This window comes from Ichthyophthirius multifiliis (assembly GCF_000220395.1).
Source record: "Ichthyophthirius multifiliis unplaced genomic scaffold scaff_1120509250386, whole genome shotgun sequence".
Taxonomy (NCBI): domain Eukaryota; phylum Ciliophora; class Oligohymenophorea; order Hymenostomatida; genus Ichthyophthirius; species Ichthyophthirius multifiliis.
Genome location: NW_004086788.1, coordinates 83,891 through 98,271, shown reverse-complemented (window position 1 = coordinate 98,271; position 14,381 = coordinate 83,891). Strand labels below are relative to the sequence as shown.

The following is a 14,381-nucleotide window of genomic DNA, read 5'->3' as shown; positions in this document are numbered from 1 at the left end:
ATATAATGGGTAAATTCCTAATTTTGTTAGTTTTGAATTAAATTAAGATGAACTAGGATAATTTTATTAAAAAATTAATTAAATAGATGAAGAAATTTGTTAATTACTAAAATGAAAAATAATTTAATTTATATATTTATAGAATTAAATTTAAAAATCTAAAAATCATATTTATATAGACATAATTACTACTTTAATATCTATATATTTTATTTAATAATTATTCTATTTTAAAAATTATTTTTTATAATTTGTTAATATTATTTATCTAATTTAATTATATTTTATTTATAAATCTTAGATTAAAATCTTTAATTGAAAATATCTTTATTTATTGCTTCTAATATATTATTTAGTTGAGATTTAAACATATACATTTAAAGCATATAACATAAAAGTTTTTAAAAACAATAATTTTTATAATTAGGTTAATAAATAATATAGTGATTAATTTCAGGTTTAAGTAAAACATAATTTTAATTATTAAATTATTTTGATGCTTTATATTTTAAATAAAAATATAATAAATATTAAAATTAAAATTAAATAAAATTATTTACAACTATTATATTTATTAATTAGAAAAAATAATTTAATATTAATATAATAAATGGATTAATATAAAATAAATTAAAATAAATTAAAATCAAATCAAATCAAATAAGTTATATATTTAATATTAATTTTAACTTATCAAGTTATATATAAAAATTGTTAAAATATATTATAATATTTATTTCACGTATCAGCTACAATTACTTATTTCATATTCAATTTTCATGTTTTTAGATTAATCTCCTAAATGTTAGAATACTAGTACTGTTAACTAGGATGCTTAATAATTGTTAACTTAAAAATTAATCTTATATAAAATGCCAGCCACGATTTATATTTAAGCTGACAAAATATTTTCTAATTAAATATTTTTATTCAAATTACATTTTTAATGAAAATTTAATTTTGCGAATTCTAATGCATCTTTAAATCCTTATGGTGGATTTTCTAGATTAATATCCCTATAACTACCTAATAAAGGCTTTTTTCTAAAATTTAGACATTTTGTAGAAATAATAAAAATAGAGAATACAGTCATCAATATAATTTTCATTTTATTTTAAAATATTTTTTTTTGTTAATAATAATAATAAAAAAAAATGAAAAATAATATTGTCAAAATTTATATTATTATATAATTTAAACTAATTAAATACAATAATATTAGTTTATAAAACTAAAATAATTATATATATTTATTTTTTATTGATTTATTTATTATTTATCATTTTAATTTATACAGTTTTATTATTATATAATGATTGATTTATATTTTTTAATAATAGATATACAACAGAAAATACATATTTTTTTTATTAAACAGGCTAATGATAATTATAATGAGATTTTAGTAATAATTAAATACAAATATTAACATATAAGTTTATTTAAAAAAAAATATTCATAGTTTATAAGATCATATATATAATAATATTATTATATTTAAAATATTTACATTATTTATATTTTATATATATATATATATTTATTTTAAAAAATATTCTGAATAATATAATTGTTCATATTTTTTTATTTTAAATAAAAAAAATCTTAATAAAAATATATATGAGTGTATAACAATAAAACATTATACTTTTTTTTTATACATTAAATTTAATTCAAAAGTCAAGTGTTTTATTAATAGGGTTCTTTTAAGTAAGGAATTTTTGTGAAGTCAAAGTGTGAATATTTATTTATACTTTATTTTATGTAGTAACTTTAAAGAAAAATTAAACTATTTTAATAATTATTTAATTTAAAATAATAAATAATTTGTTATTAATATAAATAATTATTTTAAATAATATAATTTCTATCTATATATAAAAATTAAATAAACAAAATAATAGAAAAGCAATAAAATATATTTTTTAAATATTAAATTAAAACTATATTTTATATATATATAAAAAAAAAGTTAATTAAAATATATTGCACTATATTAAAAATATAAATAAAATAATTATATAAATATTGTTTAAAAAAAAAAAATATATATATATATAATTATATTACATTTCTTATAATTTTTATAATTTTAATAAGATAGTAGATTTTTATTTCAAATGTATTAAATATATTAAATATATTTAAATGTAAATTTTTTTGAATTTAAAAATATTAGAAATTAAAAAATTAAAGAAAGATGTAAAAACAATAAGTAATAAATGAGAATAAAAATAATTTTTTAAATGCTAATTCATTGAGAGAAAAAAAGAAAGAGAAATTAAATTCAATTAATAAGAAATTTTTATAAGTAAACTTCGAGACAATATATATTCTTTTAAAATTAAAAGTAAATTCATATGAGATGTGTATTTTTCAATTAATATTCAGTTTTTTATTTTTGATTATTTCTAATTTGTATGATTAATCTGAATTACTAATTAAAAACTATGATTTAAGTTCAAATTCAAGAATTCTTTATTTACTAAATTCCATAAAATATATAAATGTAAACTATTTAATGTAATTATCTGAATTCGGCTTTTCCGTAATATCAATTGGAACTATTTTTTATATTTTGTCTGTTAATTTTTTGTATTGGGTTTGTATTTTCGTCAGAATTATAAATAAAAAGATTAAACAAAGAAAATATTTTTATGGAAAATTATTTTGTAATTTAATCCATTATTATACTTTTGTTTTATTTAGACCTTTTTGTTAAATATTATTTACAATAGTATTATGTAGTAAAAGTGTAATGAGTAACATGGATATTAAATGTTCATAAGAAGACATTTTATATGTATCTTTATTTCTTTTATCGTGTTTTTGCTTAATTTTAATTTTAATTAATTAATGGTGGATTTGTGTGTACTTTGTTAATAATAAATAATAAAAGAAAGATGTTATGTGTATAGGAAAAGATCCTTATTTTGTATTTAAATATATATTTTTTTAGTTTTTAACAGTTTTAACTAATACAATAAATATAAGTGATTATGAATTTATGATTTTTGATTTATGTTTTAAGTTAATTTTTTCTTCTGTTCTATATTATTCTCTTTGTTTTAGATTATCTCGTTTTTGCTTTGCTAATTAAAATGTTTAGTAGTTATTTAATATAGGATTTTCTATAGTTCTTTCTTAGTATTATGCTTTTGCAACTGATGAATTAGCTAGAGTGTTAAATGTTTTTCCTTAAAAAGATGAATATATCCTTGAGTGGATTTTCTTTTATTTTTTTCTTTTTAACTTTATAAATTCTAAATTCAGGTTCTACTTTATTGAAAAGAAAGTTTTAAACCCTTTAATATAAAATTTATCAAGAAATTAACTTTTATTAAAAATATGCTTTTTGTAAACTTTAGTTAAAGAAAATTTAGATGTTTTAACCGACGCATTTTTTAAAGGAATAATACATAATCATTTATAAGGAAATTGTTTGCATGATAATTAAAGTGAAGTATGTTTTTGTTAATTGTAGTAACTTTATATTGCTAAAAATAAGAAAAGTTGTGGAATAGATAAGGCATTTAAAAAAAGTAATACTATTTTTTTTACTAAATTTTTGATTAAAAGTTGGTTTGAAATTAATTTGTAAAAAAATCAAAATAAAAATTTTGATTTATATTTAGATTATGCAGAACTCATTTTTTTTAAATTTTAAAATATTTAATTTTGTCTCAAAATATTGGTTTTGCTCTAAAATAAATTCCTTTTTCCAAGAAGTTAGTTTAGATTCTTCATTTTATATTAATAAATCCTTAAATATAATCGAAAAAAGAATAAAGAAAGCTATAAAAGCAATTTAGAGATAGAGTCAGTTGTTTAAGTTGAATAATCAATGGAATATATTTAATTTAAAATAAGATCTACAGTTTTGAATAATATTTAATTTTGGTAATATTTAGAAAGAGCAAATATTAATTATAATGAAATTAATTAAATTATTGAATTCACATTTTATTAATTGCTAGAACTAAAATAAAAATGGGTTGAAATTAGAAAGTATTTAAGATTTAGAAAAAAATGGATTTTTTATTTTGCTTGGTATTATTTCTATATCCTAAATAAAAAAGTAGCGTAAAAAACATTTATTAATTTATTTATTTTTTTTTAAAAAAAAGCTCAAAATCTATATGTTGGAGAAATTTTAAGGGACAAAAATTAATGAAAACGATATTTTTTCAGAAGAAATTTAAAATGATTTATAAGATGATATTTAAAGTATTGGCTCAAACTTAAAATTTGAAGAAGTAGAAAATGTTAATATCAAAAATTCTATTGTTGCTTTTGATAAAAACTCTTTAATTATTAATATTGATTAAGATTATAAAGGAAATATTAAAAAAGTTAATAGAACAAGTATTAATATTATTGGCTATTCTTAGAAAGAATTAGAAGGAAAAGTAAATATTCTTTAATTAATGCCAAGAATTTTCGCTGAATATCACTATTAACAAATGTAAGTTTTCACAATTACAGGTATATAATTAATTATATTTAAAAAATGGATTATTTTAATGTTAATATTTTTTTTTAAAAAAAAAAAAAGGAAAAACTAAATCACTTTATTCTTAAAAAAAAATCTTTTGTTTAAATAAATTAGGATATATATTTCCAGTTTGGAAATTCGTGAAGTAATATGTAACTTTAAATTGTAAATGTGACTATATAACTATGATAAGACCGGTAAACTCATATACAGGAAGATAATTAAATTATATTATTTTAAATGAAAATTGGGAAATAGATTCTATGTCTTAGATATTTTATGAAATTTTAGGTTTTTATTTATATTTTTTATATTAAAAAACAATATAAAATTACAGGAATTAATCCATTACAATATTAAAACCCAGATAATAAAATCTGCTTAAACCTACTTATTTTAGCACCAAAACTAATTTAATTTACTAAGTTTTAAAAGCTTTAGACAAAATCAGATGATAAAATATTCGCAGCAAATGATGTTAATAGAGAATAATAATAAAGCAATCCTATATTTAATAAAAGAAGAAATAATTTAGCAAGTTAAGTAAACAAAATTGATACTTAAAAAGGCTTTAGCAAAGAATAAGTTTTAGATTAAAGTATAAAAAAATAATTCGATGATAAACTATAAGTAATAGAAGAAATTTAATAAGAAGTTGATAATAATTCAACAATCTTTTTATCTCCACAATTATAATTAAAAGATACAAATTTTAACTAAGGTAAATCAAGTTTATTAGCAAACAAATCTGAAAATACAGAAAACTATAAACAAATAGATAATACTATTTAAAACTAATCTTTCGGATTACTAATTAATTAGAATAAAAATGGTTTGAATGCATTTAAAAAAGGGATATAAAATAATAATAAAGCGAAATAATTATAATATGTAATGAGCTAAAGTATTGGAAATCATGATGAAAATAATTTTAATGAAAATAATAAAAATAATGAATAGAAAATCTTTAGTTATGATAATGAGGAAAATGTTAGTTTTAAAATTATTAAATCTTAACATATTAATAATATTTCTAAAGAATATTATAATTTAATATCTAAATTAAACAAAAGTATTAATGATGATAATTTTTTTTATAAAAATATACAAATACTAAATAGTTAATATGAAATTTCTATTTATAATATTATAAAGCAATTATTTACTAAATATTAAAAATAATAAAATAATATCCTTTATCTTTGTTAATGTAAAATAAAACTTAAAAAAATAGGTATTAGTTTTTATTATTTTTTAAAAATTTTAAATATTTTTATATAATTTTAAAATAGGAAGCAAAGATATCTTTATTTTAAAGTTTTCCAAAATAGAATAAATTAAAAATAAAAAATAAGTGATTTTAGATAATTTGAAATATTTAATAAATAATAGTAGCATTAATAATGAAGAAAGTACAAAAATAAATTTTATTTTTTTAAAATTTTAATTATTAAAAAATAACAAAAGATAAAGATAGTAAACATTAAAATTATTTTTCTTAAATATCATGTAAAAAAGAAAATGATGAATAAAATATTAAATCAATGAGAAGTTTAGATAATGAAGAACCCATATATAACTAAAAAAAATAAAAATACAGTGGATATTAAATAAAATAATATAAAGAAAAAGATTAGGAAGAATATGAAAATAATTCGGATTAAAAATTAAAAGAATTTCAAAATGATTTTCGTAGTAAATAAGGCGCAAAAAATTTTAATCTACATCAAACTAATAATATATATATAAAAGAAGATAACCATAAGCCTAATAAATAAATACAGTCTATTAAGATTATGAAGATATTTTTAAGGTCCTTTATTTTTTTTATAATTAGTTTGAATTTTTTTGTTTTTTTTTATATACCACATAAAGAATTTCCAACATTAAAAAAAAATAGTTAAAAAATATTTGTAATTTAAGAATTTATATTGAATCTTATAATTATTAATAATAATATAATAGATTTGGCTAATTTAAATGAAAAGTTTTATGAGAAAAGCTTAAATAATAATAAATTTTATAATAATGTAACCTATTTTAATTTAAAATATTAAAGATTTAAATCATTAGTTAATTATTTTTAAACTATTAAATAAACTATAGATTTTAAAGAAATTATTTATTCAAATAAACTTAATTAATATCAAAATATAGTTTATTAAGTTTAAGGTAATAACTTATCTGAAAATTAAAATACTATAGATAATTATGATTTATTAAATAAATTTATTAATTTAATGTATAATCTAAGTATTTAAAATGAAAAAGTTATTAAATATAGTAAATACGAGGTTAAATTTATGAGAGAAAATACATTTCCTCATATATATGGAATGTTCGAATCAATTTAAAACAATATAATTAGTTAGTTAAACAGCACAGCAAATTATTTGTATAACTTTTTAATTATAACTATTATTTTTTAAACATGTGTTATTTTAGTTTCTTTTGTTTTTCTTTATTCTAATATTATTAGAATTTTTAATACTTTTTAGTCCATTATTGATGTAAATACATATTATTATTATTTTTTAAAAAATTAAAATAAAAGGTTTTTCCTAAAATAAACTAAATAGATCTTAAAAAAATATAAAACTATAATATGAATATAATATATAATTTCGATTATATATTATAAAAGGATAGCTTAATTTGCGGACTTGAAATAAATTAAAATGAATAAAAGCAATAATAATAATAAAAATTGAATGCATCATAATGCAATAAAACTCTGTCAAAGATAAAAATTAAAAAAAGGGATACACTTTAGTTTGATTTAGAAGTACCATTAGATGGTAATCAAAATATAGCAAATAAATCAAAAGAAATAACTTATGGAAAATTTCTCTATAGTTTTAAATTAAATGTTTTTATTTTGTATTCAATCTTCATTATTTTTCTAGTTGGTTCAACTACTTTTTTTTTATTAAGTAGTTTAGAAGGTTCTTAAAACTTATTAATATTATTAAGAAATGGAGATATATTTATGGGTAATTTAAGTAATAATTTAATCATAATGCTAGGTATAAAAGAAAAGTTAACTGATCCTATAAACTATACAAATGTATTTAAAAATAAAATTTAACATTAAATAGATTATTTTATTAATAATAACAAATAATTAAACGTTTAAAAAATTAAAAACTCTAATTTTGATTAAATTTGTTAAGAAATTTATTATGGGGATGCTTGCTATTATTTTAGCATTATTCATGTCAATGCTACTGCAGACTTAGAGGAATGTTAATAAGTTGCTATGTAAAGCTTATAAAAAGGAATAGCTAGTTTTTCTTAATTCTATAGAAGTTTATATTAAAAGTATATTAATAATTAAGAAGAAAACAATGAAAAATTTAGTATTAGATAAATGATTGAGTATGATAGAGGCATTTACTTTTCTGATGAAGTGACTGTTTATTTAATTAAAGAATGGAGTTTGGATACTATAAATTATTTAAATAGTAATTTGAGTTTTCTTATTTTTTATATATCATTGATGCAATTATTTTTAATTATTTCTTATGTCATTATTATTGAAACTCTAGTTATTGGTAAATTTAGTAAAAAATATTAATATTTTAGAAATGTTTATAAAATGTTTATGCCTGATATTATAATTTTTAAAGAAAAAAGGATTAAATTTTGGTTAGTTAAACATAATGTCTTAAATAACAATTGAAAAATTTAAAATAATATATAATTTTATAATAAAAAAATGCAAATAATATTTTTGTCTTTGAATTTCATTTGAATATATTAAAACATTTAAATAAATATTTTTAAACTTTAAGATTTAAAAAAATTATAAATAATAATTTATATAAAAAGTTATTGTATTTCAGCATGTTTTTAATTTCATTTTATATGATTTGTTTAATTTTATATCAAATATTTTTTTTATATAATATAAACATGATTTTTATTATAATAACTTATATTTTTTATATTAATTATAAAATTATACCTTAAATTTTTAATAAAAATAGAAAGAATAATCGAAATAGTTGATGACTGTATAAAAAGTTCTGTTACTAATTGTAGTTTAAATATTTGAATATTTTTTTATGCACTAGTTATAATAATATTTTAGAATAAAATTTATAATTAATGTTTATAAATACTTCTTGAAAATTTATTATGAAATAATATATTTTTATCGGAATTGTATATTATATTAAGATTATAATATAATTGATAAATTATTTTAATTGAAGATATAAGAATATTATATATTAGACTATATATATATTAATATTATCATATTTAGAATAATTTTTTAAAAATAACTTTATATAAAATGATATAAATATTTTTATATAAATTTGTTTAATTGGTATGAAAATTATATATCAAATTTGATTTTATTATTTGTAATATACATTCATTATTTACTTATGCTTTTTTTTGAAGTATCTAATTAATATCATATTTTTTGTTTAATTGCAATTATTTAATTATTCGTAAATATATATAATTTAATTATTAATTAAAATTGCATCTTTTAAATGATTTTTCAATTATTATTTTAATTTTAATTAATATAAAATTACTATTTAAATATAATTCATTATTTATTTATTTTCTAGAAATCAATAATTATTGAATTAATTAAATAAACTAAGATAATCATAATAATATATAATATTTCAATATAGTTTATTGATATTAATTTTTTAAATTATCTAAAACATTTCTTGTGATACTATCAAAATATTTTTTTATCTTATTTAAAAGGTTTAATTTAATCATATTGACTACATTCTATTTTTAAAAATAAAAAATGGCAATGGTACTTACAAAAAAATCTAAATTAAAATTATAAAAAATAAATAAACTCTAATATAAGAAAGTAAATAATTTTCTATTATATATATATATATATATTTTTTTCTACAAATATTTAGTAATTTTTAATGTGATTTGTATATAAAAAATAAAGTTATATAATCTCCAAAATTTTTCATATCAAACGCATAAAAACCTAAATAAATATTATTAAAAGTTTTTTGTTGCTATACAAATAATATAAATCTAAAATAATTATTCACTATTAAACGTAATTATAAATTTATATATATGAAAGCTTTATTATAAGTAAAATATCTAATGTTTTAGTTCCAATTTATATTTCATATTATATAATTTCTTTAAAAAATTAATATTGGATTTTATAGAAAATAATTAGTTTTTTATTATTCTTTTAGGCTGTTTTTATCAAATAATTATATATTAGTTAAAATAATAGATTGCTAATATTGAAATATTAAATCAGTTTCATTAAAAAAATTAAATTTTAATCAGTTTAGAAAAATCTACTTTACTAAATTTTATAGTTATCTTCATATTAATATTTTTCATATATTTGTTTGTTAATTATTATTTTAATTTGACTAGGATAGTTTTTTTTAACATATAGTTTTATTTTCAAAAGAATTTACAAACTTTCTATAATTTTAATTGCGAAATTTATTTTTATTTATTAAATAATCTAAAATGAAGATATTTTCTTTATTTTTTTTTAAGGATTAATTAATAAAATGATTTATTTATATATATTTATCATATTTTAATATAATTTTTCTTAAACACTTCAAATATATATTGTTGTTTATGTGGATATGTAAAAATTTATATTTGAAATAAATAATAATAGTACAATTACTACTTTAAATTATACATGGATATTTTAAAAATTGTCACTATAATTAATTATAGACAAAATATTTTAAATGTAATATTATATCATAAAATTTTATTATAAATAAATATTTTAATTGAAATAGGTTAATTACATAAACAGATAATATATATATAAAAAATTAATCTGTAAACTTTATATGAATATAAATAAGATTTCTTATATATTAAAATATTCTTCCAAAAAATTAATAAACGAGATATTTTTATTAAAAAAAAATATGTTTTAAAGTTAAACAATAAAAAATAAATTTTAATAAATAGTATAAATAAAAAATAAAAAACACTTCATATAAATAAAAATTTATTTCGTATAAATTACTAAATAATTATTATTTTTATATAAGATAAAAAGAAAAAAAAACAATAAAATAAAAATAAAATATAAAATAAAAATGTAAATATATTCATAAAGATAATTTATTATGAAAAGATAAAATTAAAAATTATAATATGATTATTTTTAATCGGTAATCGGTATTAAATAGTAGAATAAAATTGACTACTAAAAATAGAAAGTAAGATAATAAAATAATTATTTTAGTTGTTGTTGTTGATATTATTATTATTATTATTATTATTATTATTATTAATATAATTTTTTAATTTATAATTAAAATATTAAGTATATTTTATATTTTATCTATATATCGAATAAATAACAAAATTATATTAATATTTATAAATAAAAAATATAATTTTTGAAATATTATACTTTTTATATGGATTTATTAACTAATAATATAAATTAATAATTTTAAAATAGTGTTTCAATAGTAAATACTAATGATATTAATATTTCTAATTAATTTATACATGATTTTTTATTAGAATTTGATTAAATTAATTTATAAATTTAATTTTAAAACATATAAATAATTAATTTAAATTTTAATCCTTCATAAATAAAAGAATTTATTTAACAGGAATTTTAATAAAATCTACTACAATTTAATGATAATAGGTTATTTAGCTTTGACTTTCAATAAATTTATATTTATTAAAAAATAATTGAAAACTAAAAAAAATTCAACATTAAGATATTTAAAATATTAGATTCTAACAAATAAAATAATTATTAAATTTTAAATCTAATATAACTAAAAAATCTTAATATATATTAATTTTAATAAGAATAGTATATTATAGTAAGTATATAATTTAAAATACCTTAATATATAAAAGAAATATAAGAAAATAAAATAAATTTAAAAGATCTTGTTTAATTTTTAATATAAAGTATTTTAAATTTACATAATCAATATATTGTTCATAAAAACATAAATAAATAAAATATTTGCATCATATAATAAGAAAATTTTTATTTATTAGATTTTTAACTGTCTAGTTATTAATTAGAAAAACATTTATTATAATATGTTAAAGATTCAGATTCTTTAATATATTCCGATGGTAAAGATTACTTTAAACAAGATATTTTTGATTTAGGTTTACTTTTGAGGGAATTTATAGGAAATATAGAAAACATTAATGATTATATTTTGAATTATTAATTCTATATAGGTATATTAGCTGGATAAATAATAAAATATGAGATAGAAAACATTTTATTTTTAATGCTTTAAGAAGATTATAATAAGCGTATTTCTTCTTTAAATCTTGCCATGATAACTCAATAAAATTAAATATTTTTAAAAAATATAAGTTATTCTTATTCAAAAGAGTTTCCTCCTGAATTTAATTTAGATGAAATTACACATATAAAAACCCTTAAATTTACTTTTAAAGGAGTCATACAAACTGAAAATGTTGAAAATAAATCAAAAATATATAAAATATGTGAAAATGTTTTAGTCTTTGAAGGGTATCTAGATTATTTAAGAAGACCTACATAAAATTGTAAATTAAATTTATTTTAAGATTTTTGGATTTAAGGTGAGTTTATATAAGGATAACCATATGGAAATTGTATTTTATATTAATAATAAGAAGAAGTATTATAAGAAGTATTTTATAATTTTTTACGTAGAGATTATTTAAAAGAAAAATAACATCTATAAGAAATATTGATAGAAGGAATGTTTTAAATACATAGAAATTAAAGGAATTATTAATATCAGAGTCAAAATATTATATTGGCTGGAAAAGAGTATTCAGTTATAAAATTGGCTGATAAATTTAAAGTCAGTAATTTTTTGTTCCAAAGTCTTTTACTTATCGTGGGAGAAGTTATGATATTGAATTTAAATAATCTTATAGATGAAAAATAAATTAAAATTGATTAACTTTAAAAAATTTAACATTTAATTTTTACTATTGATAATAATTATAAAAGTATGTTTTTAACTAAGTTCTTAAATAGTGATTTTTCATAGAATTTAAAGATTTTAGATTTGTCGAATTCGAGTAATTTAAATGAATAACTTTAAGGAAAATATTTGAGTTCAATTGAAAAAATTATACTTAATAATTGTAATTCGAATTCCTATTATAATTGGATTAATTTATTCTAATATTGTTCTAATTTAGAATACTTATCTATCGAATATAGTTTTGTAGAATTTGATTTTTTTGAAAAATATTTTAATTCTTTTTCATTTGTTTAATCTATTGAAGAGTTTTCTGTTGCTGAAACTATTAATTTAAACGAAAGTTAAGTTAACATTTTAGCTGATAATATTAGTAAATTTTAAGTATTTAAAATAAAAAATTTTAAATAAATTAATTTTATTTTTCAAAGAACTTAAAAATATTAAACTTAAGTGGTTTATTAAAAAAATACATTAGTAAAAATTTGTTTTATGATTCAAGTATTTCTGCTTATAAAAAGTTATCAAACAATTTCTATTTATTATAAAATTTGGAAAAACTAATTTTAGACGAAGGAAATTTAAATGATTCTATAATAGAAAATATTTCAAGATAACCTTTTAATTCATTAAAAGTTTTATCAATTAAGAATTGTGCAAAATTAACATAAAAATCTTTAATAAATATATTGTTTTATAATAATTTAAAAGGATTAACAGATATAATATTTGATAGTTGTTCTTAATTTATTCTTCCTAAAAATGTTTAAACAAAAATAAATTTGTCTATTTATAATTGCTAATCTATAATGGCTTAGTAGATATAAGTAAAATTTATTAAATGAGTTTATAGTTTTTAAATATTAAAAATAAATAGGATTATTTGAAATATAATATAGATTGTTTGAGTCTATAATTTGATGCAAAACATTTAGTATAAGAAGTCATAGAAATAATATCATAACATAATTTTCTAAGAGATATTAGTTTATTAATATAGGATTAAACAGATATCAATAAATTATTTAGTTTACTGAGTTATGAAAACACAAAAATAAATATCAATTTAAACTTTTTAGATAACAATAATAAACTTTATGATTATTATATATAAAAAAGAAGCAATTTTAAATAGTAATTATAAGAGAATAAAATAAAAATAAATCAACAGTTCATTTTTGATAATTAGTAAATATAAAAAGTATAAAAAATTAAGCCTTAATAGTTTATAACTTTTCCCCTTTAAGAAAATGAGTAAGAAACTTTATAATATAATAAAAGAATGTTCTTATATGATCTTAAATAATTTTTATTTAAATAATAATCTTAAGAAAAATTAGATTTATCTTCATTTAAAATAACAGAAGACGAATTATAAATAATTTGTTTCTCCTCTTATTGCTAATAGTATTTGAAGTATTTAATTATATAGAATTCTTAAATATAAAAAGAAAGTTGCAAATTGTTAAATAAATTGAACAGTTTAACAAATTTAGATGTTTAGAATTCTAACTATGAGTTTTTTGAAGGTATTATTAAAAATTTAAGGACTTTAAATAATTTAAAAAGTGTAAACTTTGGTAAATTAGAGCCTAAATATATATTATAAATGGCTTTCGAAAATTAATATGAAAAAATATAAGTTATTTTTTTTGATTTAGAAGATAAAAATGAAAATCTAAAAATAAAAAATGAAAAAAATGTTACCAAAATAACAATAGAATTAAATGATTAATAAAAAAGATATTAAAATCAATTATTCTTTATTTTAGAAAATAAGGATCATAAAGAAAATAATAATTTAAATAAAAAGTATTTTCTAACAATAAAATTGAATTATTTTTAAAAAATTAAAATAAATCATGATTAAATAAACAACACTTTTTAGTAAATGCAAGAATAAATTTATAACTTTT

At 15.1% G+C, this 14,381-nt stretch overlaps 1 protein-coding gene across 1 annotated transcript, besides 5 other annotated features; it reads left to right on the top strand. All coding sequences in view use genetic code 6, as the record gives it.

Moving 5' to 3' along the window:
• Window positions 1–621: 621 nt before the first annotated feature.
• Window positions 622–652: a microsatellite.
• Window positions 653–1,912: 1,260 nt separating this feature from the next.
• Window positions 1,913–1,965: a microsatellite.
• Window positions 1,966–2,200: 235 nt separating this feature from the next.
• Window positions 2,201–7,231, top strand: IMG5_070680 (hypothetical protein; the record flags this gene model as incomplete). Its single annotated transcript, XM_004036724.1, has 6 exons — window positions 2,201–4,078; window positions 4,128–4,485; window positions 4,556–4,786; window positions 4,833–5,729; window positions 5,909–7,005; window positions 7,050–7,231. Coding segments are annotated over 6 exons (4,643 nt in total), but the record flags the coding sequence as incomplete, so codon positions are not given.
• A 1,148-nt stretch (window positions 7,232–8,379) lies between these two features.
• Window positions 8,380–8,425: a microsatellite.
• Window positions 8,426–10,233: 1,808 nt separating this feature from the next.
• Window positions 10,234–10,271: a microsatellite.
• A 481-nt stretch (window positions 10,272–10,752) lies between these two features.
• Window positions 10,753–10,787: a microsatellite.
• Between the last annotated feature and the right edge of the window lie 3,594 nt (window positions 10,788–14,381).